Here is a 13118-nt window from a genome sequence, read left to right on the forward strand (position 1 = left end):
GGTGCGAAGTACTGCTCTATCATGGTGGAAGGTAAGGAAAGGTGATCTGCACGATAAAGCACTGAGTTCTGATACTAGTCTAGCTGATGCAATTGCTAATAGAAAGACTGTTTTCCAAGTAACCCACTGCAAAGATACTGATGTCATGGGCTCGAATGGTGGTCGTTGAAGAGTCTTTTACACTAATGATAAGTCCCAAGTTGCAACTGGTACTCGGAAGGGAGAAGTAACATGAGCCACCCCTTGAATAAAAGTTTTAACACCTGGTAAAATTGCTAACCGTTTTTGAAAAAGTATTGACAAGGCGGATAGATGAGATTTGAGTGTAGGAATTCTAGTACATTAGGTATTGAGAGAACTCCAAAATTCTTTTCTTGATCCCAGCACAACTGATGGTAGGTAGACCACACTCTGTGATAAGTTTTTGTCGAAACCAATTTTCTTGCTGCTTTCATTGTGCTCACCACTAAAATCGGAAAAACCTTTCTTTTTTAGGATTTGGGTCTCAAGAGCCACGCAGTCAAGTTGAGTCTGGTTGGATTGGGATGACGAATTGGCCCTTGGTGCAGAAGATCCGGACATGCTGGGAGTGTCCACTGATCGGCTATTGACAGATTGACGAGATCTGAAAACCAAGTCCACCTGGGCCACTTTGGAGCTATCAGAATGAGGGTTGTTTATTCCCTCTGAAGTTTTTTGATTGTTCTGGGCACCCGGGGTAGCGGAGGAAAAGCGTACGCTAGATGGAAGTTCCAGGGAGAAGTCAGTGCATCCGCTACCTCTGTCAGAGGATCTCGGTAATGAGCGAAGAAGGCCTGCACTTTTCGGTTGTACCTCGTTGCCATGAGGTCTATTTCTGGCATTCCCCACATCTGTGTTATCTGGTTGAAGACTTCCTCTACCAGAGACCATTCTCCTGGATCCAATGTTTGCCGACTGAGAAAGTCTGCTTCCCAGTTCTGTAATCCCAGAATGTAGATGGCGAATAGCCAAGTGTGATTTGCTTCCGCCCATTTGAATATTAATTTTACTTCTTTCAGGGCTGCTCTGCTTCTATTGCCGACACCATGACCCTCAGAATTTTCATGCAGAACCTGACTGAATGACTTGTTTTCGCCAGCAAGGCCCTGACCAATTTTTTCTTGAGGAAGAGCTATTCTCTGAGTCAGCGTATTGAACTGTATCCCTTGAAAAATCATGGATTGACTGGGACATAGAGATGACTTCTCCAAATTGATGCACCAACCTAGCTCCTTTAGCTGGGACATGGTGATGTTGATCGAATCGCCCGATATTAGCCACAGCATGGGTAAGCAGGGCGGTACAATCTTGGTCTGATTCGCTCCATCAGGCAATTAGTTCAGGAGCTCCACGCCATGAACTGTCACAATTGGCTTCCCAAATTAAAGAGGCAAATGACTATATCTGTGAAGCTTCACTAGATGCAGCTCAAGTGATCAGTAGGTCTTCAGTGTTGGCAGTAGCAGCCCGAAGGTCTCTTTGGATGAAACTATGGTTGGCTGACTTTTCTTCCAAGAAGTCCTTAACCTTATTACCGTTTAAGGGAAAACTTGTTTTTGGCACAGACTTAGACAAAATTATCAGCCAAGCCACTTGGGGCAAGAGTACTTTGCTCCCACAAGGTTTCACAGGGGAAATTTTATTTGTACCTCACAGAACAAGGGTAACAGATCTCCAACCAGACAATATTCTTCAGGAAGGGGGGCGGTTTGGTAGCAAACCCAAGTCTTCCTCAGATGATGATAGTGATTCCAATTCCAATTTGGGTTATCCAGATGTATCCATTTGTCTAAAGATACAGTTAGTATGAGGATGCCCGTGGTGAGCTGAGCCGCCCATTCAGGAATGGCTTGAGGAGCAGGAGTAATTGGGTTACCTTGTGTTACGGGTGTCTCTACCTGTGAAGGCTGAACCACTTGTGGTTGAGCAAGCTCTGGGGATTCTAGAGTTTCTACAGGAGTTATACATTTTGAGCAAATTGACTCGTTAAAGTGGTAACTTTTTTTGACACTTGGAACAGGCTAAATATCTAACCGAAGTGGTCCCCCTAAGGAAAGGACCCTCACTGTTTCCCTCAGACATGTTGAATAAACTCTGGGTTTTTGGGGTTTTTTTAGACTGAAAACGTCTGACCTGTCCAGAATAGTGAGGTTATACTGCCCGCTGTGTCCCGCTCCCACAATATGGACCATTCACAGCCTCTTAAACTCTGTAGTAATACAGAGTTGTTGTGAAGTGATGCTGTGCGCTTTGAAAATGGCTGCCGGAGTATTTTCAGCAGTCTCGCGGGACTTTAGCGAGTCCAAAATGGCGCCCTCGAGAGCACGCAGAGCAGCCTTGAGGTACTGCGGGATTGCCGAAACGGACCTTAAATGGGCCGAAATTCCCCGGTGCAATCCTTCTTGCACGCACAGAGAGGATAGAAGTATGTGCCCAACTTTATATGTTAGATTAACATTATACCCGGTTGCCTTGCAACTGCTGACTTCGCCGAAAAACTTCCTTATAGTGTGCAGAGGGTTGTAAGAGGGAAACAGGCTTTAAGGAGACGAGGCCCATACTCACCCACAGAGAGAGCCGTCTCCTAACAGTCTCCTGGCCATGCCTCCTGTCTGAGAGAGGGGAGACTTCAGGCTGGATGGTCTGTGCTGATAGCACTGTCGACTCCAGGGAAAATTCCCACATTGGGAGATGCCAAAAGATTACCTACTTTTCAGTTAGAAGGAAAAATACGTCCTACCTCCTGAGGACACAACAATAAACTGATTTGGCTCCGCCCATTAGAGGGGTATAGCCAGTGGAGGAGGAGTGAGTTATTCTTCTTGTTGTGTCCTGCCTCTTAGTTATACCTGCTATACCCCACTGTCTCCTGTGTCCCCCAAGCTGACAATGGAGAAAAAGGCTATATGGTACAGGATATATAGTGGATAACAGATAACACCATTATGTTCTACAGAGCTTATCTGCTGTGTAACCTGAGCTATTTCTTCTTTGAATGGCTGCCCCCACTGCTACACAGCAACTTATTTATATAAACAATAGTTTTTTTTAGTATTTTTTTTATAAACAATAGTAGTGTTTCTGAAGCAAACAGATCAGTTTTACCAGTGAAGGGCAAAACTGCATTATATTTTATCACTTTAAAACACTTTAATTTTTTAATGTTACTGTTCTTTGAACCACCAGCTGAAATACACTAGAATATTCCTGTGCTATATAGCCCTACCACTCGAGGTAAATGCAAAGACTGCTGAAAAATCCAGGAATAAATGCCAAACGCAGACTGAGATTAGGTTCTTACTTCAACATGATGGTCTTTGCATCTTTTTCTGCATTTTCATCTCCAAGAATTTCAAACTTGTTAGTTAGTGTAAGTGACACCTCTGTTTTTGCCAGTGAATCAATGTTGGTGTCCCCTGCAGAGCCAGGTCCTTCTCCTAAATGAAAAAAAAAGCCAGTTACCCTTTATCTATAGAGTTGTGCCAGATGGGATTGAAAAGTCCCATCCAGGCCATTTTGGGAATAGTGTATCAAGGAAGCCGTGAAATCATTTTGCATCTTATTGCTTTCCTTTACAGGTGTCCACATGTGCATGTTTGAATGAAGAATCCTATGCCAATCAGTTCTAATTTGCACCTATGGTATAACTGTAGCTTACCAATCAGAGACTCAAGGGTTGGAACCTCGCCCAAGTCATCCAAAAGTTCATGTATTGGATCATTATGCTCTGGTGCTACAGCATCCTGATGGTCGAGAAGCAACTGAAATAACAGGTCAAGCATTAGTACACTACAATAAAGGGTACTCTGCGTGTTTCTTAACATTTAATAAACAATTTGTAAGAAATTTTGTAGAAAGAAGTCTTCAGAATTAATACATAAAGAGAACTTATTTGAGGGGACTAAACTGTGAGGGAGAAAAACAGAGAGTCTAGTAGCATTCTGGGTACATTATTATGCTGGGTGCAAAATGACAAAATGAGGGTACAGCTGAACGCAAGAAGGTGAGCTTGTGATCGCTAAGAAGCAGACTACTTACAGTGTGGGTGTTAACAATTTCTCCAATGGAAATATAAATGACTGGCTTGGTTAAAGTCACCAGATCTGAATATTCATCCACATTAAACTTGTCCTCGAGTTCAGGAACTTCACAAGCTGACTGGAAAAAGCGCCTGTAGAGAAAAACACATATATTTATGTATAAGGTTAAGCAAGTACCAATATTTTTCAGAATATTTAAATAAGGTTCAGTTGCATAAACATCTCATAAGATACCCAATTAGACAAGAAAATCCATTTATATATCATATGTCCTGTACCACCACTCAAACTGCTCCATGGGCACTCCCCGATATTCCCCAATATTCCCCCTTCGCCTGTACCTGTTAATAAAATGCAGAGTAGAACATTGGGGGTTGGTATCTACTATCTCTGGCTGCCTGATGTACTTGTTCCAGCTTTGTGAATGCTGCTGGTCATTTATGACCATGTCAAGTAGTCAGAGATGCATTGTGGAGAGTGGTGGGCCTTTGCAGGGGACACATGATATATTCATGGTTTTTCTTGCCCTTAAAGCCACTTTAAGAGTTCATATGGTTTATTCAATATTTAGTGAAAATAGGCAGAACATCAACCTTAGGCCTAGCAGCTTAGCATTCGAAAACTTATCCTCTAAACAGACACAACTATCACTGGTTTTCAGCGACAGCAGTGTAGTTACCAGTAGCAACCAATTAATCTATAGTTTTGATCAGCGTACTGCAAGTTAGAATATGAAAGCAAAGATTTGATAGATGTTGATACTAGGCATAATCAACAACCTATTTTAAAAAATTATTTATTTTTATTGTGATTGGACAGACCATAATCAGTGTATGTAGGAGAGAGGGATATAGAATGGCTAGCCAATGTTAAGCATTTCTTACACAACAGAAGACAAGCACCAAGTGTAAAAAAAATTATATGTGATTAGAAACAAGGGAAAAAATTTGTAGCATTATATATATTGGAATCTATGTATATGGTTGCCTGACATATTGTTGGCTTTTACAAAACAAGTATATTTATACGAGTGCTCTCAAGTGTCCAAACAATCAATGCAAAATTGCCTTAATTTTTGTTTTAATTTTTTTTAAATAAAGGCATACAAAAATATATTGGTTTAAAATCCAAAAAAAAAAAAAAAAGACACTGTGATGTCCCATTGAGTTAAAAAATAAATTAGCACAAATGCTCCTCAAGTTTACAGCTCCCAGATATTTAACCCAATACTTAGGTCCAGGCAATCTGCTTGCTATGCCCCATAGCAAACTCCACCATAGCTGCCCAACAGTGCTCTGTATCTAATAAGCCTTAAAGCTCTCATTAAATGTCACATTAGCTCAGCAGAACTTCAGAGTGGCCTTTTTTTGTTAATTAGTAGTCTGTCTTGACAATAACAGAATGGCATGTACTCAGTCCCAGTTATTTGTGTATGGCAGATAACTATGTAAGCGTTACTGTATCTGATAACTATATTGCTGGCAGAGAGGGGTTTGGTAGGTTATGACTTATTTAGAGTTCTATTGATTATTTAGGATCCAAGGATATGACTAAGAAGCTATATATTATTGTAGGTATTACACCCCACATGTAGAAATAATTCATGTGTGAGTTGTTAAAACAATGTTAGCCAGTAGTGAACGGAATTGACATTTAATTGTGAATATAGGGGCTGCACAAACTCAGGAACACAAGGCAAAAGTGTCTCTCTAATGCAGTCTTATGTAGCCCGCTCATGGTCTTCAAACATCTTTGTATCACAATCATTTTAATATAATCAGGCCCATTAAGTTGCTTTGAACTGGCCTTCTGAATTAAAAAAGTTGGACAGCACTGCTTTAAACCAACGGCGCTGCAAGTGAAAGTGTTTTGTCTTTTTGTCTTATTTAACCAATGAAGTGAATTATTTCAGAGACCTGAACTTCTGGTAGGACTGTGAAAGGTATTCATTGATGGCACTTAGGTGAGCATTATCTCCAAGGAACATCTTGTTGGATGCAGCATGCTGAAGCATCTTTGCAATGGAACCAAGGTTCCTTCTCTGGTCTGTGGTGAGCTGCCCTCCAGCAGAGATGTCAATGATGTCAAAGGCATCTGGTGCCACAATAGCTGGGTTCATGTAGCGGTAGTATAGCAGATTTCCCACAATCTGAAAGGACAAAAGCATTGGTGAGAGAAGATCAAAGCAGCTGTAAACATACAGTAACGCAAATCCTGTGAGAATCATGAGTGGAAGTGGCAGGCGCTTTTCAGGCAGCAAAATACATATCTAAGTTTTGGACTTCACTTGCACAGCTTCTGACTCTGCAGGAGTGACAATGGATGTAATATCATTTTTATAAAGAAGGACATTGGTTTCAAAGTCACAACCCAAGCTTGCCCTATCAAAGGAAATCTGCTTCTTGTAAAAAATAAAAGAAGTGGCTTTGCAGTGCAGATACAGGACAGCTAAAACCCTGGGGTAACATACTGTCTACAGTACACACCAGTGTCACAGATCTGCTATAACAGCTGATGGTTCAAACATTTAAAGTAAGTTCTAATGGGCAGGACAATCTTTACCTTTAGTATCACTCACTGTATCACTGTGGAATCTGTATGTTTGATGTATACAGCCTTTCATCATCCATCACTGCAGAATATGTTAAAACTTTATAAATACATATTTATAATAAAAAGACGAGGGTAGGGAGTGGTGGGCAGGAGAGTGGAAATAAAAAAACAAAAAGTACAGCCATTCAAAGTGCTCTGCATGCTGCAGAAACTTGGTGATAGGTGATGGAGTGGCAGCACAGAGCTGATGTACAGTTAGAAGTATACCCCAGTTTTTTGATGATAACCTCTCTTTGAATTTGTCCAGTGGAAAGAGAAGAATGTATAACTTTCGTTACAAGAATATGTTCAGCTTTCAGGTTTAGCTTAGGCTGCCCCTGTCTCTGATTGGCTCCTCATACTACCTTTTATTGTGCACTAACTGCTTCACTAGGAACTGGAAGAGGGTAGGGAGGGAGTGTGGTCTGATATTGTGGGTATTGATGGGAAAATGGGTAAGGTATTTTTTCATAGCCTGGAATTCGATATACCATAAAACGAGATGAAGGAGTAGGATGCACAAACAGAAATAAAAAGAGAGAAAGTAAGAGATAAAAATAAAGGGCAAACTGGGAGATAGGAAAAAAACAATGAAACAAATGATAAAACAATAAAAGGCAGGGTGGGTAAGAGAAACAGAAAAGAAAATGGAAGGAAGAATAATAAAACATGGTGGGAGAGATGAAATGTAGTCTCTAATTGACATAGGGTACATAACAGTCACTACTGAAACTCATTACACTAAAAGATTAACATGCACCTTATGATATATTTATATATAATACACAAAAGCCATTACCCTGCAAATGATATTTTCTTAACGTTGATTGGTGATGTAATCTATTATAATCAATACTAAGTGATGTAATTTATGTCACACGACTCACTGAAACTTGTCTATTATAATGAATAATAAATAATGTACCCCCTGTTGTAGCCCCCTTGGAGTTCCTTGAACTGTATACAAAAACTGCCTTCAGCCTTGTGCCATCATATGGTCATGGAACTCCTCAGTGATAGCCTTCTATTTTACAACAAAGGGTACTTTATTTACTATATAATGTATGTATGCTCTAGGGTTTATATACCTACACAGCCTACAGGTCTTACCATCAGTCTAGCTCCACCTGGAAAAAAATGCCACAACATAATCTTCTACAGAATTAGTTTATTACTGATGTGAGGGCAGTGAAATGGTATTAAAGTGCATTAAATGGACACTATCATAAAAACTTTGTATTTGCGTAAAAACACGATATTTGATTCAATGGATTCCAAGTAGTGTTTAAAATTATTTAACTGCAATCCCTCCAAACAAAAGCTTTGTTAATAGACTGGTTAGCCAATCAAAATGGATAAAAGAGAGATTCACCTGCAGAACTAGTGTAATACCGATGTCTCAGTGCAGAGAAGAAAGAGCTAGAAGAACAGAGAAAAGAAAAGCTTTCAAAAACAGTGCAGCATAGTGGGAAGACTGAGCAAGAATCACAGGACAGAAACAGAGGCAGCACGCAAGTACCTGCTAATCCACAAGTCACCAGCAGAGAGCACAACATGACTGCAAGTTTAGGAAGAAAGCTGGAAATACCAGAGCCATGTATTACATAACATGGAAAAGAAAACAGAAAATATAGAAAAATAGACTATAAGTTGCAGTAAGTACTTCCTCAGCAAAACGTCAAATACCATTTAATGATATATACCCTCAATAGCATTCACCTAAATGTAGATAAAGTGTTGAATACAGCAGTGGAAGGATATGTAGATAATATTGTATATACACACATTAGCCATTCCCAGCTAACGATCCAACTGGAGAGGCTGCACTATCCTTGGCAGTCATTGCCACTCAATACTGCATCACAACAAAACGGACAGCAGAGCAGTACTTCAATTAAATAGTAGTCTTTATGTGTGTTTTTATGTGGTGCCAATAAAGACTACTATCTTAATTTGAGCTGCTGTGCATTTTATTGTGGTACAGCAGAGTGAACTGCCAAGGAATTATATAAAATGATACAAAGAAATGTATTTTAAAAAAAAAAGTAATGATTTTTATTTTATTTATTAAAATCTCTCCAAATCATGAGCACAGTTAAGGGGCAGGTTTACTAAGGTTCGAATGGTAAATTAGAATTCTTGAAACTTTTTTTTTTGGTCAAAACTCACAAATTTTGAATTTAAAACCACCAACTCGAATTTGAATGTTAGCCCCTGGAAACAGTTCTTATTCGACTATTCTCCACGTAAAACCTGGCGAGTTCATGTAGAAGTCAATGTCAGAGGTCCCTTGAACTATTTGAAGATGTTAATAATAGCGATGAGCCAAATTTTTCCCAAGTTTCGATTCAAAATTGACACCCCATAGACTTTTGATGTCCAAAAGTCGGGACTATTCGATCTAATTTTAGACGTTCAAATTTTTCCATAAATAGCATACCTTTCGAAATTTTTCCATAAATAGCATACCTTTCGAATTGTGACTAAAAACGAATTTATTGAGTTTTATAAAAAATCACATTACTCTAAAATTCGACCTTTGATAAATAACTCCCTAAGTGTGATGTGTGAATTAGATCTACAAAGTATTTTTGTACCGTTTGGGACTGGCTCGTCACCATATTGCATGAAAGTTGGAATGCTGCCTGCTCTGACCTTTTCTCTGATTCATAAATTATAAAAATCGGCAATTATAACAGATATTCAGAATTCAGAAGGAACATGCATATGAAAGTATAGTATGAAAATATAGTAATATGATAGTTTAAATGCTCACACTGTATGTAGCAAAATGAGCCCTATGTTACTTGTGAGGGCTGAATGCTTCTGAATACAAAGGACTCAACATAAAGTCTTGAGTACTGACCTTGAGTAACTCATCCTCTCCTGCGTCAGGAAACTTTTCATGCAGTGTGTCTTTTAGAACCTTGGCTATAAAACGCATGCCATAGCTGTGGGGAAAGAGACGGTACAATTAGCAAGATACATAGGAGAAAAAAAAGGATGGGTGGGTGGGAAGAAAAGGGAATGACATTAGATAACTCACGGTATTTTGTCCACAGAGCTAATGATGGCCGCAAGAAATTTGTCTGTCACAGTTCGCATGTTTTTGACAGAAGCGTCAAGTTTAGTTCTCACTTCCTCGTGAGACATGGCCTGCTCAGGTGTGACATCATATGGCAACTTACTAAAAGACAAAGAAAATGACAGCTAGAGAGGTAGAAATCTACCAAAAATTCTTCGAGTTTAGCTCTGTGATTTCCATGCTTCTTTACTTAATTTTTCAAGATTCATTAAGCTCTGGCATGGTACAGAGAGACTGGCAAAATGCTAATGTGGTGACACTGTTCAAAAAGGAATCCCGTTCTCAGTCTGAAAACTATAGGCCGTTTAGTCTGACATCAGTGGTAGGAAATCTTTTGGAACGGGGTTTTAAAGGATAAGATACTTGCTTACATTTCAAATCCCAATACTAGATTTATTAGGATTCCAGTTTTCCACTTAAAATTCCAGTTTTCAAGGTTATTTTGGAGTCAAAAATCTTCGGGTTAAAAAAAAAAAAAAATCAACATTTTTCGAGTTTCATTATACCCCAAACCTGGAAATAGCTCTAATTCGAAAATACACCATCTAAAACCTGTTGAGGTCATGTGGACGTCAATTAGAGCGATTCCAGTTTTTTTTTTCCACCGAAAACTCGATCAATCTGAGGTTTTGTGTGTTACCGCGGACTCGCTGATTTGAGTAGGAAAGAACTATTGTGATGCTAAAATCTAGAAACAGAATATTTAATATTTCCATAGTTTATATATGTGAATGTATAGATAGGTTTGCATAAGTATGTGTATACTTGTGTATCTGGGGTTAGCTTGGAGGGGCTGAACTTGACACACTTTGGTCTTTTTTCAACTCAGATTAACTATTTATCTATGTAAATAAAAGTAAAAAATGTTAAAAAAAAAAAAAAAAAAAAAAAAAAGAGGATGCATGCCTAATATCAAAAACGGTTTGCCTGAGATGTCTATGTACGTGTAAACAAAAAACACAATCCATTGAAGGTGAGTGTCTGATTTACATTAAATATAGTATACATTTCCAGTTTAGCCTGTGAACTTCTTAGAGTTCTGTGGAAATGGAAGACAAGAATAATAGGATAAGATGCTGAACTTTTGTAGCTTTAGGAAAAGCTTACCTTGCCTCTCCAGTCTGAGATTCCATCTGGTTGACCCAGGCCTTGTATATATCAACTGGGTCGGTTTTGATGTTTAGAGACTTGTCATCCATAATCTCTTTCACCACAGGGGAGAGTATCTGTCTCAGGGCGTTTTGTCCACGGGCACCACGATTAAAACTCACCACCATCTTTATAACTGTGGGGTTTCCAGTTACAATCTCCTGAATCTGATCAACTTTAGATCTACGGAGACAAATAAAAATACCCATCATTATGTCAAGAGGCAATGAATTCTTGCATTTGTTGCAGCAAACGTTACAGGATTATAAAGTGCAGTGCTATCTGATGTTGTTTATTAACAGTGGGCCATATTATACTATAAGCAGAAGAGAGCCAGAAAATTAGTAAAGCAGGGGGTGAAATTACAACTGTAACCTCATTTTACATTTGTGGCGTTAGAAGAAGAACATACTCTAAATAGTCAGCCAGGGCACACACATAAAAAAGCATAGCAAAAAAAATAGAGAAAACAAAACATACTGGAAAAGCAACCCTGGACACATACAGCAGCAACAGCACAATAACCCTAAACAAACACACCACACAAACAATGGACACACCAAAAAAAATAGTGATGTCCATTGACTGCAAGAACAGTGTTTTAACATACAGTTTTTATACTTTCTAGTATGTTATGCTGTCTTTATATACATTGGGGTTCATTTCTAAACACTGGGAAAATTTGCACCTGGGCAGTAACTCGTGGAAACCAATCAGATAATTGCTTTCACTGTTTAAACTGCAGTTGGCTGAAAAAAGCACATCACTGATTGGTTGCTATGGGTTACTGCCCTGGTGCAAATTTGCCCAGTGTTTATAAATAAGCCCCAGTGTGTGGAACATATAGGAGCAATACTTTAAAATGGAAACAGAACATGATCATTGAAACCTGTAGCTCCCAAGAGATATGTGTGCGGCATACTGCACTTATTGTGGGAAACCTGTCTTTACTTTACTTCATTTCCCCAAGTAGGCCAAATAGATTCCCACACATGGAAACTCTTACTTTATCTCCTCTTGAAGAGCTGTCTTAAATAGACGAAGCAGCAAGTATTCCTCCCTTTGGTTGGATGCATAATTATACAGGGTAAAAATGACAGAGTCCATAAACTTGGTGGATTTATTCTGAGGCATTTGGAAAATAAGCTTGGCTAAGTAGGTAGGGTTTGTCTGTAATGAAAGAAAACAAAATATGTACAGTATATTAACATTTTTTACTGTGAAAGAAATGATCCAGCGTGAAACCTACATCATCCTAAAAACCTCAATGCAGCCACATCAAATTACATGCGGTTATGAGAGAACTAGGACATCAGTGTTCTCTCCACCTGTATGTAAAAGCCAGTGCATATCCTTTAAATTGTAATGGGGAGCAGCTGCAAATGGTACCAGCAGTTTTGTTTAACACAATTTTCTACGCAATCACTCAAATTAAAATGCATAGTGTGGCAGTGCCCTGAACACATTATCATCTATCAATGCAAATATCTTTTCGAAAGTTCTCAGTCTCTGCATTAAAAACATTTCTCACATTAGCCCCATAGGTCTGTCAGCATTATTTATACAGTTTCTGATATATGTGTTGTACAGTGGGATGTCCTGCAGACATGTATCTGTAAGGGAAAATAATTAAGGGTAAGGATAACAGGAGATGTTTCAAAAACATTGCTCCTGGATGAAAAGTAATGCATTCTCTATTTCAAAAACAGTTTACATTAAAACATTGCAAAATGTATGACAAGCTTTAATTATCTCTGCTAGGTGTCTATTCCACAAATTCAGAATCATAGATTATGGAGGCACATCATTTGCTTTACTTAAATATGACATTATAAGCCGAACCTCCGAGGTGCACTCAAATACACAATCAAAGGGAGATGCTTTTGTTCTCACTTGCACACAAGAACAGTTACCTGCAACAAATAGAAAAGATGCTGGTAAGCTTCCAATTTTTCCCTTTTCTCTTTGCTCAGGGCCTTGAGACCTCCCTTTTGCTTGTTTAACATCATCATATCTGCAAGCTGTTCCTTGTTCTTCTTTGTTAATTTCTTACTGTGAGAGACAACATCCTGCAAAAAAGGCAGAAGAACTTAATTAGATGAAGAATGTAAGCAAATACTGCAGTGCAGCCTACAATATTTAAGTTTTAATCCAATTTCTTCCTCCAGACTGAATTGACAGCTTACTGGCCTAAACACTGAGCCTGTCTAACCAATATTTGGCCATGTAAA

At 38.9% G+C, this 13118-nt stretch overlaps 1 protein-coding gene across 2 annotated transcripts in view; it reads right to left on the reverse strand.

The window, feature by feature from the left end:
- The window catches only part of iqgap1.L (IQ motif containing GTPase activating protein 1 L homeolog), a 93482-nt gene that overhangs the window by 12935 nt on the left and 67429 nt on the right, over window positions 1-13118 (reverse strand). For both annotated transcript variants that reach the window (XM_018250835.2, NM_001089121.1), the window contains 9 exon segments: window positions 12801-12956; window positions 11894-12057; window positions 10846-11070; window positions 9700-9840; window positions 9520-9604; window positions 5978-6210; window positions 4060-4192; window positions 3680-3782; window positions 3323-3458 (listed from right to left, as the gene is read on the reverse strand). In XM_018250835.2, coding sequence (XP_018106324.1) covers window positions 3323-3458; window positions 3680-3782; window positions 4060-4192; window positions 5978-6210; window positions 9520-9604; window positions 9700-9840; window positions 10846-11070; window positions 11894-12057; window positions 12801-12956 — 1376 coding nt within the window.

Source organism: Xenopus laevis, chromosome 3L, assembly GCF_017654675.1.
Source record: "Xenopus laevis strain J_2021 chromosome 3L, Xenopus_laevis_v10.1, whole genome shotgun sequence".
Lineage (NCBI taxonomy): Eukaryota > Metazoa > Chordata > Amphibia > Anura > Pipidae > Xenopus > Xenopus laevis.